Source organism: Adiantum capillus-veneris, chromosome 3 (assembly GCF_014529385.1).
Source record: "Adiantum capillus-veneris isolate H3 chromosome 3, ASM1452938v2, whole genome shotgun sequence".
Classification (NCBI taxonomy): domain Eukaryota; kingdom Viridiplantae; phylum Streptophyta; class Polypodiopsida; order Polypodiales; family Pteridaceae; genus Adiantum; species Adiantum capillus-veneris.
In genome coordinates this window covers 112,129,872-112,150,653 of record NC_140933.1, presented here as the reverse complement: position 1 = coordinate 112,150,653, position 20,782 = coordinate 112,129,872, and the positions used below count along the sequence as shown (strand labels likewise).

Here is a 20,782-nt window from a genome sequence, read left to right as displayed (position 1 = left end):
ATGGACATGGTCGAGGGAGAATATAAGAAAATCATCAAGAGCGGACGTTAGAGGCACCACCGTCGCAACGACAACCATAACCATTGCCTGCAAATGGAAAAGGCAGAGCTATCAACATCATTACTCTTGAGCATCAAGATGTGGATGTTTTGGCCAAGAAGAGAGCTAAACATGATAAGAAGAAAGAGATAGAAGAAGAGAAGGAAACAAGAGCGAGGAAAGGAAAGAGAAGACAAACCAGAAAGTAGTAAGAGGCTACGAAGAAGGAAAATAGATCCAAAAGACTACCCCCTTTGATTCAATTTTAACATAGTTCAATCTATTTGACAATAGAGATCTATCTTTAATTCTCTTAGATTAAAAAAACTGCTATTGAGCTCACGAACACACATTTGGGTCTACAAATAATGAAGCATGTCATTGCAAGGAGTCCATACCACCATCTAAAGTATTAGACCTATCATCTTCTTTTGAGAAAGGGCCAATCTTCCTACAAAGAATTGCAAAGAAAAATGTGTTTGGAAATGTTTGCAACATTGACAAAGTGTATTTTAGCAAAATGCGAGGGATATGTTTGAGAATTTTCGCAAATTTCAAGGGTATTTGGGTGCTTTTACCAAAAATTATTTTCATTTAAAGAAATCATGAGAAAATCATTTACAATCAAAGAACTCCTGTATTTGGCTAAGTTTATGGATCCTATTTTCCTTATGGTTTGACTTCGTGTTTCCTAATTGGAATGTTGTCCTTAAGTTACTTGTAGACCAAAGCCACTCTTCAGTATACCAAGAAATCATTTATGTGCATAACTAACGTAGCCAAGCAACATCTATGTTTTTAAACATTTTTGTCCTTTCAAAGCAAGTGTTAGAAAACACCATCGTTTGGAAATTTTCAAGTGTTTGAAAACCAATTAACCCACAATACCATCGAAGACAAAATACTCCTTTCAATTCATAAATATCCCACGGCAAAACAAAAATAGTTTTCCCAAATGGGTCATACTAACACTGCACACTAGAAGCCCAAGCACAAAATTTGCTGATTTGCATTTGCAAACATGAGAACCATTTTATAGCATCAGGAAGAATGGAAAGCTGTATAATGAGTCCTTTCTTCTTGAGCATAACCCAGCATACAATTCCCTTGATCACCAAGAGCAAGAGATTCTGCTGACGAATCGATTTTCGGGTCCATTTTCAGACATGAGATTACAAAGAAGAGTCAATCAATTGGGGACCCAGGACATTATTTCAGGTGATATGCTTGGAAACCTTAAGTGCAGAAAGCACTTGAGCTGCAAACATTCAATCTGTATAAAAGCATTTGATGCTGCAGGGATTAAAAGAAAGCAATATCAGAAAGAATCTGCAAGTTGCCGAAATTCCTACTTGGAAGTCTCTTTCTTGCATAACATCTCATGTTTTTGTAGCATCGGCACCACTTGAATATTGGGCGTTGACCATCTTTATATCATCATCAAGACCCCCCAGCATAACAAAACTTTTCTTGCCAAACATCCATGTTTTCATATGCTAGAAGATACCAAGGGTTGGGCTTGCTCTATAAGTGCATCAATCTTCCTCAACATTTCCATAACAGCTTCTGCAAGCCAATACCCCTCAGCCTGCAGAGTCATGAACAAAATTTGAGATATTGAACATGTAATGAGAAAAAACAGAAAGAAAAAAGTATATTAACCTCTCTAAAAGGCCAATGTGGCCTATGAGACCAAACCAGTACATACGATGAACGATCTCTCATCTGAGAGAAACAGAGAGGCAAGCCTAAAGCTAAGGCTCAAATAAGCTACCTATCAAAAAATTACATCAATAGTCCAAACACACAACGTATCACTAAAAATACTCTGCTTAACAATACTCTCTAAAAAATGAAGCTGGCGCAGAGAAAGTCTTCCAGGAAACAAAATAGCCCTCTACATGTGACAATTATGAGCTGCAAATTGTAGCCCCTCACCAAAATTCAAAACTTGGATTTGCAAAAGTTACAGAAAAGAGGTCGAAAATTAGCCTGGGAGAAACCTGAAAGATCGTGCATCTCTGAGTGATGGACACGTGTCCTCCAAGTGGGGCTTTAAAGTTTGAAAAGACTAATCTTTTCAAACTTGGAATTTGGGATCTTCACTTTAAGATGCTCCCAAGATTCCTTTATTTAGGCAGCCTTACAAACCGTTTTCTGCTAGACTCTACGGAGACAAAAAAGATGGACGGAAAGCAAGCAAGCCAACTTTCCCCTTCGGCCTTTCCCCCCTAGTGTACTATCACTCCATGTACCTTTTTGAGTTTTGTCATCACTTTCTTTTAGACAACCTTCCTCAAAAACATTTCCCTAAACATACACACTTCCCTTTAAGGCTTATCCTAGATGAACTTTCAAATATTTAATCATGTTCTTTGTAAATTTACACTTTCAAAGATTTACGAGGAAAATTTTGTTCCTTCTCCCTTTGCTTCATCTTTTTTCTCGGACTCCTGAAGGGCAGAAGTGTAGGCTAAGATGCATTTCTCAAAGGTTTGTAGGATTTAGCATGGCTTCGTGATCTTTCGAGTTCACCTTGTTTTTCTGGATATAGAAATACTGTTAACAAACTCCAGATTCCTGACATTTTTCCCGAATTTGACTAGCCTTGCCGGACTAGTACGTTTTTCAGCATGGAACAAGTTGGTCCAGTGCAAGTCTCACATGTACGCTCACTCGATTTATAACCTCCTGAGACTGCAGCCACATCTTCATCATGTCAACTAGCTCCTCATCGTGTCAACTCCTACAATCTTACAGTGTATCTGGACTAAACAAGAAAACAAATCTTCATAGCATACAAGAGATCCGTGAATTCAGAAACAAACTTTGAGCATCCTCATAATCCAGTTCTCTGAAAAAGAGAAACTCTTGCTCCAAAAACACACCTGCCTTTTCCCTGGGCCAGAAATCACAAATCTAAGTTCGAAGGCTGACATCTGCTGATTGTCAAGGAGTCCCCAGTTCCCAAGCTGTTCCAAACAGAAAATAGATTAAAGCTTTGTTTGAGAGGACTTGGTAATAGGCATATTGCTACACAAGCATTTATATCAGATAGCATCAAACCAGAAAGTAAACAGGTTACAATGAGATACAGAGTTTTCTACTTTGCAATAGAACTGGAATTTCTTGAGGAACCTAGGCATCCAAATTTGAAAAGAGCGATTTTAATCGGGGGGCTAGAAAACCGGAATACTCTTGCGCGACCCAATAGCTCCTGTTGTCACAATTTGGAGAAAATACTCCATCCGCATCTCTTTACCAGCGACCTCATCCTTTACTGCCCCTCAAAAGTGTCTCTGTTGTTCCTGGTGGTGGGTAGCAATTTCCCCACAGCTTCACCATCTTCCTATAAACTGTGCAAACGGAGCGCCCCGCCCCGCCCCAGCCCCCCCTCCCCCCCCCCCCCCTTTCTTGATGCGGACTTTGAATAATGTGCCACATGCACCTACACTTTCTACAAAACCTTGTCTCAAAAGCTAACTTTAAAGGTCTTCTACTCTACTTTGGGGACCAACAATTAAGCTGATTGATACAAGGCCTCCCTCCATTGCTATCAAGAAGGTAAAGTTTATAGAGTCCCCAGTCTTTCACTCCTAATATGCAGCCTCATAAGTCACACCTACGCCTATTGTTTGCTACCACCAAAGCACTTATTATTGACGGTGAGTGGCACTCTCACTTGGGGAATGTCCCTATTGCTACTCCTCAAAGAATATGGTTCCCAGATCGCCCAAGGTTCACAAGACTCATCATGTTTGCTTTTCAAGTGTTGAAGGGAAACAAACAGAACTCTTTTCCAAAGTAGGCCACTTGCAACTGACTGACACTACTTTGGCAGGTGAAAGAGAACGGGCGAAGTGTCTGATACAACAGGAAACTGCACAAAACTGAATAAAGGAACACCTACAAAAGACACATGAGAGATAGAGTTCCTCACAGAGATGGTGGACCCCTAAGGTAGGTGCCCCTAGCACTATTTTCTTTATTTATCAAGCAAAGTACAATTGCTCACTGTTCGGAGAGACAACTCTCAGAATCTGAATACAATGGGCACTATGGCTGCTCCTTTATAGCTCTTGATGCAAAAAGCAACCCATAAGAAGCAGTTCTAAAAACGTCCTATATATAAAAGCAACCCATGCATCAGCAGCCAACATTTGCACAATTTTGCGACATTAGCAGCAAACATCTGTACAGTCTCTACGTAAAAATCAAGAAAACATATCAACAGTCACTTCATGCAGTCATGCTCAGAACAAAACAGCACACACCATGCAAAAGATCTCACTTGATCGAAAACATCTGGGTCTGACATTTCAGATCAAGTTGTTTTTGATGCACTAGTTCAACAACGATGGAATGCTACAGACATAATCCCTCCAGCTCGTTAAAAATTAAATTTTTAATGGTGCCATCCTTATAAGACACCCAAGTTTTAATTTGTTCACAATGTTGCAACAGATTTATACGTACAAATACACTCACAACAGATACATCACAAAACATAGAAAAAATACACAATGTTGCAACAGATTTTACACGTACGGATACACTCACAACAAATACATCACAAAACATAGAAAAAATGTAGACTCCATTATAGCATCAAGATCACCCATAGTATTTACAAAAGAAACTTGTTCACACAAACCCAAAACATTTTCAATAGGCTCTAGCAACCCACTCTCTTTCATGCCTATTTGTACATTATGTACATATTGCCTCTCACATCTCTTCAAATCTTCAAGTTTTGTAAAACATACTGATCTATTCCTTGTTACCAAGGAGTCTATTGAGAAAGTTTCACCTATTTTTGGATCAGGCAAGACCCTTTTTCTTTCTGTACCATTGCAATCCCGCTTAGAATGGTACTTGGCCAAAACCCAACATCTCCATATGATCATGAAACTCTTTGATCACCTTTGGAAGAGGATGATCTCCGAGGTTGTCACAATTTCTTTCATGGTTTACACAAACTGTGAGAAATTGAACAACACGTTTACCATCTTTGCTTCATATCCTGGCATAGCTGAACCATCATTTATTACCTTTGTTTCCATTTGAACTCCCACAATGTAGGGTTGTCCAAGGATAGGATGATAAGAAGATATGTCTTATATAAATAAGTTTTGTTCGACCTTTACATCACCTATTGTCACCTTTACACTTGGACATGTTGCATACAATTCACCTGATGAATTGTTTGCCACTCTGACCATCCAACCATGTTCTTTGTCCATTGCCCATTTACATTTGTTGTAAAGAATTTTTGACATTATATTTATTTTCGAACCATGGTCAATTAAGGCAACAAATGGTTCTTCAAGATCACCTACCTTGACCAATGTCTCTATAGTAGCTCGTGCTCAATGGCTTCTAGAATAGTGTCTCCTAAGAATACTTTGAGATTCTTCCCCATCATCAACAAATTTCACTTGCCTTACATTCCAAGAAGACTGATAGCATTCTACCATAGCTTCATCACCTTCTTTAGCACGCACCTGTACTCCTTGTGTCTTCATAGTATCACCTTCAACTTGTGGGCGAATAAACTCTCCAAGTGTTTGCTTCTTTCTCTTGATGATGTCAATAATTTCTTCATGGAATTCACGCTTGGCATCTAGCGATGGTTTGTGCGACAAATTAATCGAGAGTTGGTTTTTGACCAACACACACCTCCCGCTCAACTATGCGTGTCGCGTTGTTTGATGCATGTACATCAATCTGGAGTTAGTTTAAACTAGCCCGCTACATAGCACCATAGTATATCCATGACATATACCCTCTTGAGCCATTCCTCTGTGTTGTTTAGTGCTGATAAATCCAATCTGGTTTGTATCAGTTTCAAGCTTTTTTTCTATTATTAAGAAAAACAAAAGTCACATAAAAGAGAGTGGGTGATTCCGAATAAGAAGCAGGAGTATCTTCCTTATGGCTATTACATTCCATTTCCTTTTGAAAATTGTGGAGTTGTAGGTACATCGATGCCTATAGCTAAGAATTTTGATAGTAGTTACACATATGTTAATCAAATTAGCATCTAATGTCATTGGATTATAATATCTACTAAATTTCAAATCATATAGGTCAATGAAGCCATCTGTACTAGGTAGTGTATGCGCAATGAATGAAGTTGAACATGCTACGAGTCCTTGTTTTTAACTTTGAATGTGTGTATCTTTGTGTCTGGTAGAAAGTTAACTATAGAGAGGGGGAGAGAGTTTTCATGAATCCTGATGCCTTTGTGCTGCAGCCCTCACATGGTCTCGGGTAAGAACGTCCATTGCCTAAGCCTTAAAGTTAAGAGTCCAGACTCTAAGTAGTAGGACTTAGCCGCTTATGCCTGCCACATGCGATACATCAAGACTACATGAACTTACGCCTTAGCAATAGGGCCTAGGCTAATAGCATCTATAATCTACAAGTATCGAGACTCAAGAGTCACAAGTGACAAGAATATAAAGGGGGAGAGAGAGAGAGAGAGAGAGAGAGAGAGAGAGAGAGAGAGAGAGAGAGAGAGAGAGAGAGAGAGAAAGAAAGATTTTTAACGTCTATGTCAGACCGAAATCGGCCTATGAGACAAATCAAATGTACATGGTGTGTGTGTCATCCGTCTATCGGAAAGACAAATGAAACAAAAACTGATACTGATACAAAACTGAACTGAATGTAGGTAGTGGAGTATCTGAGGAGGGATGGATGGAGCTCTATCTCTAGGGGTATATGCATGTCTATATGCTCAAGGTAGTACAATCATGAGAATGCATTAAGCTATCTAGCTCCATCCTGTACTAATGGGGGGATGTAAGATGTGGTACATGGGCGGGTCTGGTGCCAAGGCTACCCGGATGAAAGCTGTCGGGTCGGCCCTCATCTGAGCCACTCGCGGCGCTCCCGGGCTCGGATCTCCTCGATCTGTCGGTGGTGGGAGCTCGCGCCCCTGTAGCCTGTGACTCGTGGTCGTCGTCTAGCTCGGCTCACCTCCGCCTGTGGGAGTGTCACTCCCCTCTGAGTGTCTGGTGAGGGAGGGGCGGCAATCCTCTGAAAGAAGTCTGTGAGCTGCGACTGTCTCCTCTCTGTCTGTGTAGCTGTGTGTGGCTGTAGTAGTGTGTCCCGATGGCTCTGTATCTCTAGTAAGAAACGTCCGAGCTGTCTCTGATCTCGAGAGTCCATGATCTCTCGGAGAGTGGGCTGTCCTCTGAATAAGGCCTCATACCTGCCTCTGATCTCAGTGTATGCTCTGCATCTACATACAAAGTGCTCCTCACTCTCCACCTCCTCTGTGCAGGCTCTGCAGACTCGCTCCTCCTTGGGAACACCAGTATGTCTCCCGATCTCAATCTCTAACCTGTGTGAAGCCACTCTCAGCTGACCACTCTCAGACTCGCTCCTCCATGGGAACACCAGTATGTCTCCCGATCTCAATCTCTAACCTGTGTGAAGCCACTCTCAGAGAGAGAGAGAGAGAGAGAGAGAGAGAGAGAGAGAGAGAGAGAGAGAGAGAGAGAGAGAGAGAGAGAGATGAAATGAAATGAAATGTTATATTAACGTCTTCGAAAGGCCAAAATGACCTATGAGACCAACAAAGTTACAATTGGTGAATCTAATATCATGTCTGAGTACGAAAATTCCAAAGTTACAAAGAACTAAACTAAAACGAGAGAGAGAGAGAGAGAGAGAGAGAGAGAGAGAGAGAGAGAGAGAGAGAGAGAGAGAGAGAGAGAGAGAGAGAGAGAGCATTGGAGGCCATGGAGATGTTGATAGGAAGAGAGAGCAATGGATACCATTGTACCTATGAGAGGGAGAGATGGAAATGGATACCATGTACCTATGAGAGGGACAAAGAGAGAGCATTGGATTCTATTATGTCAAATTGTCAATGTGTGTGTGTGTGTGTGTGTGTGTGTGTGTGTGTGTGAGAGAGAGAGAGAGAGAGAGAGAGAGAGAGAGAGAGAGAGAGAGAGAGAGAGAGAGAGAGAGAGAGAGAGAGAGCATTGGAGTCTCAAGTGTGTGTGAATTCAAAAGAGGTAAAGGCTAAGCCTACCAATTCCTCTCCAAAACTTGCAAGGGCTTGACTCTTGAGCATCTCACATGGGAGCGTCCTATGCTCTCAAGGGATTGCCCCAAAAGGCATTTAATGCAAGGCTAAAGAGCTGCTGAAAAAAGTCGTGCAGTCAATAGTCAACTGACCAGACAAAATGTTAAAAACCTGCCGGACGGAATCGTACTAGACTAATGAATGGGACGGATTGTTCCTACAATGTATGAGAACAACCCTGAAATTTTGGAGGGCACCTAGCTTTTGCGCACAATTGCTTTTGTACCACGACTTATAAATAAGTGCCTTGGGGTTCTCCTCTAGCAGATCAATGCATGGTTGCACACCTCAACAACAGTCTCCTTGACAATCATACTCTGTGACTATTAATACAAAAAGAAGTATCCAAAATGGTGCCAGACTTGGGGGTAGATTGGAACTCCGCGACTTCGTGTCACGATTTCAGTTTGTTTTGAAGTTCAAAAGTTATTTTTTTTTCAGTTCTATTCGTGTGTTTTACTGTGGAATCAGCACCTTGTTAGTGCCTAGCTGGTTACAGTGGTACCAGAGATTCAATCAATTCTTATTTAACGGAGAATCCAATCTGACTTTTTGTAGCACATGGTATGGATTTTGACAGACAATCCGACCAAGAACGTGAAAGCATCCGAACCACATTTTTCAGAGATGAAGAACATAATGGCAATGCGGATTCTGACAATGGCACGTCAACTGACGAAGAGCCAGAGGATCAACTTGAAGTATCTCTGATGGAGGATCCAAAACTTACAGATCTTCAAGAAAATTGTAAGCACGCCCTTGTGCTAAGCGATTTCTGAAGTACTGAAAGGATCCCAAATATGTAAAATATCTCGGCAACGAAAGTCAAATCAAAGCCTAAATCTGATATGACGCCTTCTTTTTTGACTTCTCCTGAAGAATTTGACTGAGCAGTGGAACACAAGGTCAATGAGACGATGAAGTATCGAAAATTATTCTCGCAAAGAACGAAAGTCCTTGTCTTTTCCCGTCTACCTTGGTTGACAATCAACTTTCGAGGATTTGGTTGAGAAGGGGTCTAAAAGGAAACACCACCGACTTGTCGTTGAGAAGGGGTTGTCTAAGACATAGAAGGTTGCGCAGATTTACGAAAAGAAACTCTCAGCAGTCATTCATGCTTTGACTCAGTGGAGGCATTACTTACTCGAGGCGGACTGTATAGTGTCCACAGATCTTCGGAGTTTATTGTCCCAAAACAAGCTTTTGGAGAAGCACATGAAATGGGCCGACATATTGTCACAGTTTCATTTTCACATATACATTGTATATCTGAAGGGAAAGAAGAATGTTGTGACAGATGCATTGTCTCCCAAGCCACATATAATTGTTGCTACATCAGTGCATCATCAGAACTTTGATGCAATGCGGGAGCAAATTTGTGAGATTCTTGACAGGGTACAGAGTAAGGAGACAGTTGTACGATATCCTCTCAAGGAAGGCTATGTGATGCGAAAAACCATGGTGTGTGTGACATGTGATTTGAGGCAAAAGGTGTTGATGGAGTGTCACAATCCTCCTTTCGTTGGGCACCAGGGCAGAGGCGACACTTAAGGTTGTTTCAGAGATACTTCTATTGGCTGCAGCTCAAGAAGTTTTACTCTCTTGCTAGCTTTAAAGCATGGATTGCACAAGGTAAAAATCAAGTTAAAATTTTGATTCTTGGAACTGACAATCGAGGAAATTATTAGCCTTAAGAGCACTTTCTTGCTTCTAAAAGCATCCAAAGGAAGAGTACCATTCCCTACACCACGTAGAAGAACGGTGTTATGCAAAGGAAGAATAGGATAGTGAAGGAGATGGCTGGCACACTCTTTGATCATGCATGCTCTTCCTCCCTCACTTTGGGCAAAGCTATGGCTTGATTGATTTGTCTTCTGGACAACTCTCACCCACAAAGCGATAGAGATGGTAACTCCAGAAGAAGTATTTATATGAAGTAAACAGATAATGAATCTTGCATCTTGTGATCAGTCTTTCCAGTGTCTTAGAACGATGATTTAATAGCAATTTGTGACCATTTTCTTGATGATGCCTATTATTTATAAACTACTGCTTATAAGCAGATTGCAAGACTGCCTGCATACTGGTTTGCATCCTTACCAATATGGCATTTCCCCATCAACCATAACATGGACAATAGTGTTAATGATTATGTTTCTTGGGGCAACCTGTAATGTAAAGTTGTCTTTCCTAGTGCTCTGCTTTATGCGATTGCTTCTCATTCATTGCTCCTTTAAATGGATCATCTCACTAGCACAGGACAGCTGAATGGGCTAATTTTTACTGGAAAGTAATTTGTGGGCAAGCATCCATAGATGATGCTATGTTGACTCCACAAGATGACTCTAATATGCAGATTGTGTCTCTTAGAATGGCATAGACTTCTGTAGCCTAGGCAAATAGTGTTGCGTAATACTTTTGACGATCGTTTAGGTTATCCGCTAGCATATACCTGATTACTACCTTTCCTGTGCTCACTGGATGCCCCCTAGCTCACATTGCATCGCTCACTGTTGAGTTTACTGATCTTGTTAGCACATCAAGCAAGAAAAAGATAAAGGCACTCATCTACACCAAATGCAGAAAATCTTCGGTCATAATGACAAATACAACATAAAAATTGAGATCAGTAAGTTTGATATGAACCTTCCAGAAGTTTTGCAAGATGGCTACTCTCTTTTTTGGTATAGTGCATTCCATCCAGACGCTTCCTTTCTCTACCTGAAAACTCATAAAGCCTCAAAGACTGCATAAACATTCACAGAAAGAATCCAAAAATATTCCAGGTCTGCAGCTCGTTACTTGCATAGAGATATCGTCTTTTCCAATAAACCCATCCTCGTCCATTGTGGCAATGCCCTTGCGAAGAGTCTATGACCAAAAAACTGATGAATGCTTCCTTAATTGCAGCAAAGCTTCAATCTGCTCAATACCAGAGGTTGGTCTCCGTACAAGCATAGAGGAATGCTACCTGTATTAGTTGGCAGAAGTCATTGAATTCACATGCAGTAAGAGCTATGCTCCAGCCACCAGCACCTATCTGTAATTTGGCAAATTAAGTTATCTGGGTGACTTACATTGCAATAAACTCAATTGCACACGACAAATGCAAAATTATGTCTATGAAATTGAGCGATTCTATCTAATGTAGGGAAAGGGGAAGGTTGAAACATCAGAGTTGATTGAGAATACCACTGCAGAAAAGCTCTCTTCAGACTCTGGGGCTGTTTCATAGCCAAGACACCATTTCGGACCTTTGATAACTTCAAATTCATTTGCTACGGGTTGTTCATCAGTAAAGTAGCACCCTACAAATCAGAACAAACCCTGATGAGACTTTGATTTTTTGACACTCAATAGGAAGAACAGCTTTAGAAAGTTCCTAGTTTACCTTTTATAGCAGGAACAGAGCTTGATGGACAGGACCAACGGTTCCCCTTAAAGCATAACAAACCAATAACTACACTAGGTTGTGTCTTAAGGCTCTTTCACCCCAAGCTCTGAATTAAATGTCCCCCTCAGCTTCCATCGATTGAACCAACAAGTAGTGACAGCCCTTGCAACACGCTTTGTGGGAAGGAGCCAAATCTACAATTCTGTTAAGAGTTCGGTTTCCTGTCCGGTGGTAGCTCCGGTATCTCCGAGGGGAAAATTAGGGAGTGGGGGCTGTTTTGTGGTTGTGCCAGGCTGTACTTGAGGTAGAAATACCTGTTCATGGCGGTGCACTTCACTGTGTTGCTCACCCGGTAGGCTGGCATGAGGCGGGACCCTCGTTCCTAAGGTTTCCCGGGGTCAGAGTCTTGAGTCTTCTGCAGTTCTGCTGCTAAATATGTGTCCCAGGTCACTCTAAGTGAGTTTACATATTTATTAGCATTTTTAGCCATTTATTGGGATCGTGGGGTTTTCTGGCTGGGTAGGGCAAACTTTCAGTTTGCCTATATAGGCAGCAACCCCCCCCCCCCCCCCCCCCCCCCCCCCCTCGTACTTTTGGCATGTTGTTCACTGCAGACATCCAGCATTTGGGCACTCTCTCTCACTCTCTAGCGTTTTTGTCTTGCTAGCGTTTTGCAGATTGTGCATCTTCTCTCTCTAGCGTTTTTGGTGGTACCATCGACCTCTCTCTTGCTGGGCGTCTACTGCTAGCGCTTCCCTTACACAACGTGTGCACATCCATTGCGGTGTGCCACATCCCATAGTGTGTGCTTGTGCCCGTTCAATGGGCGGTACGTGCTAGGACCTTGATGCGAGGAGATCCATCGCGATAGATACAAATCTATTGGCTGCCCGTCACGGAGAGGTGTCTCGCTCAAGGTTGCAGACGAGTTTCTCATCCAATTCACCCTTTTCCGTTGCACCTTTGACATGGTATCAGAGCCACTGCGTGCTCTCAAATCGGATCGGTGATTTGTGTGAGTTGGTGGTGCTGATTTTTCGCGACGAAAAGAGATAGTTTTCTGGTTTTTTTGCGTGTTTCACTCTTTTGGGACTGATTTCAGCTGTAGTGGGAAAATTTTCAAATTTTACCTTCTACCCTCAACCTAGCCTTATCACATGCCCAAATTCTCCAACACCATGGAGAACAATGATGATTCTGACACCTATTCAGCCCATGGTGATGAGGTGAACCATGAGGATGGAATCGATGGCGGTGACTAACACCATCAATGAAGAATGGGGAGATTGGTCCCAATTCTACTCCGGCGTAGGTGATCAACCAATCAAGATACCTACACTCCCTACCTTTCCCTCGAATCGGCAATTGAATGGAGACAACTATGCCATTTGGAAGCCACCATGATGGCGGTCTTTGACTCTTACGAGCTTGGAGGTTTTGTCTCGAGCAACTTTCAAAAGCCAAAGGACCCAAAGGGAGCGAAGTTATAAGAGCGTATCAATGCTCGGATCCGGTTTCATTATCCTCAACAATACACCATCGGTGATCCGCCATATACGACTGATGAAAGATGCAAAGTTAATTTGAGATCAGCTTTCTTCCCTTTATGATCGAGTCTCTCCAAGCGGATAGCCCTCGAGGTGCAGATGAGAACCTTGAATGCGAAGCACACTTCCATGCACAATCACATCAACAAGATGCAGGAGCTTCAAGAGGAGATACTTCAAATGGAAAAGCTTATGAGTTCAAGGACATGGCCATTCAGCTTTTCGCCCAATTGCCTCCTCGGTACTCCAACTTCTACTCTTCCTTGATTACCAATGGCTGGCTGAATACTATTACTTGGGACGAGCTAGTTCCAATGGTTTTGGACCGGGAGGAGCGGTTCTGTCACGTGCACATCTAACCCTATGTGTACGTGGACAAGCTACTTTATGACAAGGGTTGGGTTCAGTTCAGTCAGTCTAGAATAAGAAGTGATATGGCACTTTTGTGAGTCTGTTCGCAGACCGTGCATGTCTAGACACTTAGAGTAGATGCATATCCTCTGGTTGCACACAACATGATCATCAGATTTCCATTAGAACCCATCAGGAGCATTTTTACAGTGCATAGACCTATTTTCCCTATTTTTGACATTTTTCACTTCTTATTTTTAAGTGACTTTTGTTGAGAACTAGGTAGGAAAATTTTGCAAGGAACTATATAAGAAAACCCTAGCGCTAGCATTTCTGGCAGAAGAGGCACCAAGAACTCTGGTGCAACAGGCAACTTCTCAACAGGACCCCCCAGCAGCAGACCTAGCGTTTTTGCATCTGCAAGAGGCTAGCGTTTTTGCCTTGAAGACCCGCCTTGGCGTTTGCATCGCAGATCAGCCAGCCCTGACGACAGCAAGATAGCAGATTCCCGCAGCAACACAGCAAATTCCCTAGCGTTAGCAAATTTCCACCGCAAGATCAGTTTTCAGCCCTAGCGTTTTTGCATCAGCATAGCGTTTTGCAGATTCACCGCGACGGAACACCAAGAAGCATCAGCGTTTTCAGTTTTCAGCAGTCAGACATCGCAGAAGAAGTCCCAACCCTCGCAGATCTCACCTTCCCGCAGTAGATCCTCGCCGCACGGTCAAATCCGCCACAGTTTGCAGCTTCAGCCCGGAAAACGCAGATTTCAGCATCTGCGTTTTCAGCGCGTCGCAGCCGCATCGTCGCCATCAACATCGTCACCGACATAGAGTCAAAATTCAGCAGATAAACGTTTGCAGATTTCAGATTTCAGCCCGTCCTCTCGTCGTCGTTGACATCGTCGGAAAGTCCAAGCATTGTAGAGATTTGTGCAATCAATAGTAGACCACTCTCGCCATAGAGAGTCGGGCCTTCGGAGGAGGGTTTGACAACATTCTGGTGTCGTATTCTTCTCTCTCTATTTCTCAGTCTCATGCACCTTCATTCACATTGTTCACCACTTTGTTTGTGTCCATTGCACTCTCTCACTAAAGGAACGGAAGGCTCTCCCTTCCGTAAGTAAATCAGAGCTTTGGCAGTTTTCTGTATCACTCAAGGAAAGAACCACATAATTTTTTTTGCTTGTTGCGGTCGCACGTAACCCAAGTTCTCTTGGGCGTGTCGATTTTTAATTTTTTTTTCGAAGAGTGCCAGGAAACCCAAGAAAGAAGGGCTTGTCCAGCCTCCCCTTGTGCCTCTTTTCACTCATTGAGAGCGGACCGTGCACTTAGCAGCCGGCCAATCGACGTGAGGTGGGAAGAAGCAACCTTGGTGTGAGCGCAAGGCCGCCAAGGGGTGCGCCCGCGAAAAAGGGCGAAACTCGGGTGAAGAGAAGATCCTTCTCTAACACAGATTGCAAGCAAAAGAAGAACCTCAAGACTCAAGACCCCCAAGAACCTCAAGACCCTCAAGAACCCACGACCCACAAGAACCCAAGTTCCTTGTGAACTTAAGAACCCAAGACTTCAGTGGATGGTCATCACCCGAAGCGGAATGGATACTTCACATAGAGGTGGTGAGCATGGGAGTAGCGAAGAAGAGTTTTCCCCACCAAGAGATTTTTCCGACCCTCCCCCTTCCCCATCTACGCCAAGGATTGCACTAACTCCTATGGAGGCTTTCGACAAGATGGTGATGGACATGAAGTTAGAACGCGAAGCAAGAAAAGCAGAAAGAATGGCCGAATTGGATCGTAAACACAAAGAAAGAAGAGCCGAATTGGATCGCGAGCGCGAGGAAGTGCGCTTGGCGGCCGAACAAAGACCCCAACACATGCAAGAGTTGTTCCGACTCTTTTCTAGTGTGCAGGCGCAAATTGAACAGAGTCAGGAGAAGGAGACTCTCTCAGTCTCGTTTTCTCCAAAGCACGACACACATGATTTGCATGATAAAGATATGCATGATCAAGATGTGATTATTCACGAGCATGATGATTTGCATGATAAAGATGTGATTGTTCACAAGGATGATGGTTTAGTTGATACTTTGTCTAGTAAAGCTAACCTCATTGCAGATTTGATCAATCACGAAGAACCGATCTTGGCTCTCGAGTCAAGGTCCAAAGAACCCCCACAGGAAGTATTATGTGTTCGAATGATTAGTTAGCACGCATTGTTCGAGTGTTTCATTTGTGATGCTTCGTGTATTTTAGTCACCGTCTTGGGTATATTTTCTTTAGCACAAGCACGAGGCATTTGGCCTCTTCAAAAATTGGCGTACTTTTGTGGAGAAGGAAAGCAATCAAGTGTTGAAGACTAATCGATCAGACAAAGGTGGGGAGTTTACTTCCAATGCTTTTATTCAGTTTTGTTCGGACCATGGTATCAAGCAAGAGCTTGCAAATACCAATTCACCTTCCTAGAATGGAGTTGTGGAGCGGAAGAACAGGACAGTGGTAGAAATGGCACGGACCATGCTTGAGCATCGAGATTTACCTAAGTCCTTATGGGTTGAGGCAGTTGCGACGGCTGTCCATACCACGACCGATCTCCAACCTCTTCAATGCCCAAGAAGACACCATTTGAAGCCTATTTTGGTAAGAAGCCCGGCGTCTCCTATTTTTGGGTTTTTGGGAGCGATACCTATGTCCATGTACTGAAGGAGCAAAGGGGGAAGTTTGATCCCAAGACCCGAAAAATGTTTTTTTCGGCTACAACTCTCTTTCGGTGGAATATCGACTTTATGATCCAGAGAAGGACGTTGTACTCAGCCGTGATGTTGTCTTCGACGAGATCTTACCTTCAGAGGGGGCTTCCACTCCCAAGCCTTCCACGACAACCCTTGACTTGCCGATTCTTGGAGACCCGGATTTTGATTTTTCCATTGATGAGCCCTCTTTTCCTACCCCTGTCCCTTAGGCTACGGAGGAGCATGCACCTATTTTTGATGATGCATATGACAATGGTTCTCATCACAATGCATAAATAGAGCCAGATATACCACAAGCTCCTCCCACGGGGAGCAAGCCCGACAAGTTGCTGAAGTGGCTATTGGAGACTTAGCGAGATACAGCAACCTCAGATTTTCCACCCGATTGGCGTGAAGCCTGTACCACATGACGCTCTTGACGACTTCGACTTGCTGAGGTGGATGAGCCTTTACTTCAGGTGAACTATGCATTGATGTCTACAGTGATCAATAGACAGAGTTCCTCTTACACTTGAGGAGACACTTTCACAACCAAAGTGGAAGTTGGCTATGCAGAAAGAACTTGATTCCATCACGAAGAACAACACATGGGTGTTGGTTCCGCGGCCCGCCAAGCGGAAAGTGATTGGGGTCAAATGGGTCTACGGGACCAAGTACAAACCTGATGATTCTTTGGACAAGCACAAAGCAAGACTAGTTGCCAAAGGACTTTCCCAAAAACCCGATGTAGACTACGAGGACTCGGGAGATCTTTGCACCGATTGCACGGATGGCGACCATAAGGATTGTTTTTGCCCTTGCTGTCTTTTTCGGGTGGCCGGTTTTTCAGACGGCTGTGGTTTCAACATTCCTCAATGGTGATCTAGAGGAGGAGGTTTATGTGGAACAACCTCCAGGGTTCGAGGATCCAAACTTTGTAGACATGGTTTGTAGGTTTCTCAAGGCCCTCTATGGCCTCAAGCAATCCCCTCGAGCGTGGTACCAAAAGATCGATTCATTTTTCCTTTGACACTCCTTTCGAGTTTTGACGATCTTCTGCTGACCCAAACTTGTACATTTATCGTGAGGGAGGATTAATGACACTCATTATCCTCTACGTCGACGATCCTATGATTACAGGTAGCCATGTTGAGCACATCTACAATATTATGGAAACCTTGACAGAGGAGTTCGAGATGACAGATCTTGGCTTTCTTCATCATTTTCTTGGATTGGAGGTTTGGCAGATAGAGGGGGGCATCTTCCTTTCTCAAGAGCCGCATATCCAGGAATTGTTGGAAGCATTTGGTATGACCGAGTGCAAATTTATCTCTACTCCCATGGATCCCAATCAGAGGTTGTCACCGTTTGATCTCCCTATTGTAGCAGATGCTACACAGTATTGGAAACTAGTTGGTTCTCTCATTTGGGTTCTCAACACCCGATTTGATGTCAGTTTTCTGGTGGGCCTTCTCAATTCCTTTATGCAAAAACCCGCCAAGTTACATTTGAGCAGGCTCTTCGGACCCTGCGGTATTTGAAGGCGACCAAGTCATTAAGCATTCACTATGCGGCTGGAGGTGTGGATTCCCAAATCATTCTACGAGAATCGAGTGATTCGGATTAAGGAGGTGATTCAGACGGACGAAAGTCGACTACAAGTTACACCTTTTCTTTTGGCTCAGGAGCAATTTGATGGAGTAACAAGAAACAGCCAACAGTTGCCTTGTCTTCCACAAAGGCAAAGTACCGTGATGTTTGTAGTGCTACATGTGAGTCAGTGTGTCACAAACTGATGATGTGGCAGTGCCCCAAACACACACACGAACGTCTGATGACATGGCAGACAGTACGGACGTCCGCAAATGGCACTAACAGGCTGTACAGCGCGCTAACGTGGCAACTGTACGGACGCCCGTGAAACGCGCTGACTGATGACGTGGCAACCAGTACGGAATCCCGCTTTTTGCGCTAACTGCTGACGTGGCTGTTTTGTACGGAATTCCACAAATTGCGCTGATGCTTTTTGCTTGCAGATTTTTGACCAATTGATTTTGTGGTTAATGCTTTGAAGTTTACCTGCTTTTGCGGCTCTGCTTTTGGCATCTCTTGTAAGTTTATAAGGAGCCCAAGGACCTCACTTCTCAAACTCCAGAGCATATGGACGCAGAGTCTGAGAGCTGAGGACCCGCATGAGTCGTACTTTGCTCAAAGATTAATATAAAAAGAAATACTGAAAGGAGCGCGAGTCTTTGGGGCCAATCTCTCTTGGCACGGAACTACGTCGGGCAGTGTCGACTCTATAAATTATGAAGTGTTTTAAGTGAATCTCTCTTGTATCGCGACAGAACCTAGACTTGGAGTGCCCAAGTTTGTTACAGTGGTATCAGAGCCATTACACCTGTCATTGGCACACTTCGTTTGTATTGTTAGGGGTATTTAGGGCATGAGGACTTTTACATCATGCCTTTGGAAGGATGTGACGTCCTCCTAGGAATCCCTTGGTACCATAAGAACAATGTCGTCAACTATAGCAATGAGATCTAAACCCTAGCAGAAGTAGAAGAAGACGAAGTTCTCACCAACTTACAGTTCCTCGTCGAGTGGCCTAATTATTAAAAAAGGGTCAGGATGAAAATCCTAGCCCCCAACAACTTACGGTACCCCCATCCGACGGGGCCTAAACTAAAGCAAGACTCTACACACACAAATCTTGCGTAGAGCATGATGACGTGGCTGTTGTACGGACACTCCGAAAATTGCGTTGACATGCTGATGACAAAGCAACTCTACGAACAGCCCGGATTTCGCGTTGACATGCTAATGTGGCAATGTACAGACGCCCGCGAATTGCTGAGACTGATGACGTGGCGGTGCTGTACGGACGGTCCCTAAGGGCGCTAGCTTTTGGAGGACCAGATGCTTTTAAACTTGCGGCTTTTCATGTAACTGCTTTTGAATGGCCATGGGCCTTTATATATAGACTGTGGGTCTCTTCTCTGGCATTCTAGCGGGAGCAGAATTAGAGCAAGAGTCACAATATTTGAAGCAATAATACCGAAAGGGGCACCATTATTTGGGGCTATTGCACTCTGTGGGTGGAACTACGCCACTCCATGTCTCATGTGGGCTCTCTTTCTTTCAGTTCAGTTGTATTGAAGTGTTTAAAATCTATCAGTCTGTTCTTTTCCGTTGGCACATGGTGCCCTCCCGTTACATCTTAAGCAAATTAAGGCGTGCTTTTGGGCGCTATTATTTTTAGCAAGTGCTTTTGGAGCAATGCCATCATTTTGTGTCGGATGCTTTTGGTCAGTGGCCTTGAAATATAAGCCTTGGGAGAGGCTCCTCTTAGTCTAGCAGTTGCAGATTGAAGAGAGGGCTTCTCGCGGCAATTGTACCTTTTGAAGGTCATTATAAAAGAAATACTAAAGGGGCACCAAGGTTTTGAAAAAAAGCAGATGAAAGTGGACCTCCGCCACTCCGTATCTATTGTGTGAATTTTCTCTCTCTGTTTAAGTCGTGTTGAAGTGCTGAAGTCTGTTCCCGTTCTGATCTTTTCAATTGGCAGATGATGCCCTTTGACCGTTAAATTGGTATCAGAGCGTCACTCGTTTGTTGCTGTTCTGACAAGCACACGAGTGGCACGTGGTGCCCCCTGACCATTACACTGGTATCAGAGCGTCAGTTGTTTGCTGTCTTGACAAGCAAACAGGTCCTACATTAACCTTTCAAGTTATGGAGTTGGAAGAAGAAGAAACGATAAAAGAAAGAGAAGATGAAGAAACAAGAGTTCGTTTCTGTTCTTTCCTGTGTTATAGAGACCTCTGAAAATCTCTTCACCGGATGAGAATTTGGATGTGCGGCAGAAACCAAAGTTGATTCTCTCGACGAGCCCTACGCATTGACACAAACAAATTTCGATTTCGACAATTATAAAAATTAGGGTTTTCAACAGCATGTGTCAAAATTATGTTTTGGATGCTCTTATATTTGTTTTGCGGACAGGACGTAGCAGGATAGAGGAAGATGGATTTACAAGAATTTGAGAGCATAGGGGATGGAGATCCACTCTTATGCAACAAGAAGAATCACTTGTTTGAGATTTTGCATACAATTTTGGAATTGTTTGAACTAGATTAAATCTTGTTTGAACCTGTTTGATCTTGTTTTGGTGCCGATTGAACTTCCTTGACTTTGGTTGCAATACCAGATTCAATCTTGTTTGAACCTGTTTGATCTTGTTTTGGTGCCGATTGAACTTCTTTGCCTTTGGTTGCAATACCAGATTCAATGTTGTTTGATGAACCTCTAAGCCGTGCAAACTACGCTTCGAGGATCGATTAGTTGTAAATGCCAAATGGAACCCCATGAACAACGCAGGCTGCGGTCGGGGAGCATTTGGTTGTATCTAGATGTCTTTATGTTTGCTGATTGCATATGTGCATCTATGTCAATTGCATAGCATTTTGTGAAGCATGTGAATCTGGTCCATCAATAGTTCCAATTTGTATGAGATAGACTGGATACGTGGTCTTAGTGCGTTAAGGCACCCCAAAAAGGTCAGTGTGATCTGCATGTGATGACTAATATTGCTACGTCGGAATATCAAGAGTTCTTATG

General features: G+C 43.2%; 1 protein-coding gene across 1 annotated transcript in view; it reads right to left on the bottom strand.

Moving 5' to 3' along the window:
• Window positions 1-1,028: 1,028 nt before the first annotated feature.
• Window positions 1,029-20,782, bottom strand: part of LOC147461495 (uncharacterized) — a 54,598-nt gene continuing 34,844 nt past the window's right edge. Inside the window, exons 2-7 of the mRNA XM_086509038.1 lie at window positions 11,333-11,448; window positions 11,112-11,180; window positions 10,943-11,011; window positions 10,787-10,861; window positions 2,928-3,011; window positions 1,029-1,627 (exon numbers count right to left, since the gene is read on the bottom strand). Of these exons, the coding sequence (XP_086365164.1) occupies window positions 1,529-1,627; window positions 2,928-3,011; window positions 10,787-10,861; window positions 10,943-11,011; window positions 11,112-11,180; window positions 11,333-11,448 (512 nt within the window). The 3' untranslated portion in view covers window positions 1,029-1,528. The remainder of the gene's footprint in view (window positions 1,628-2,927; window positions 3,012-10,786; window positions 10,862-10,942; window positions 11,012-11,111; window positions 11,181-11,332; window positions 11,449-20,782) is intronic.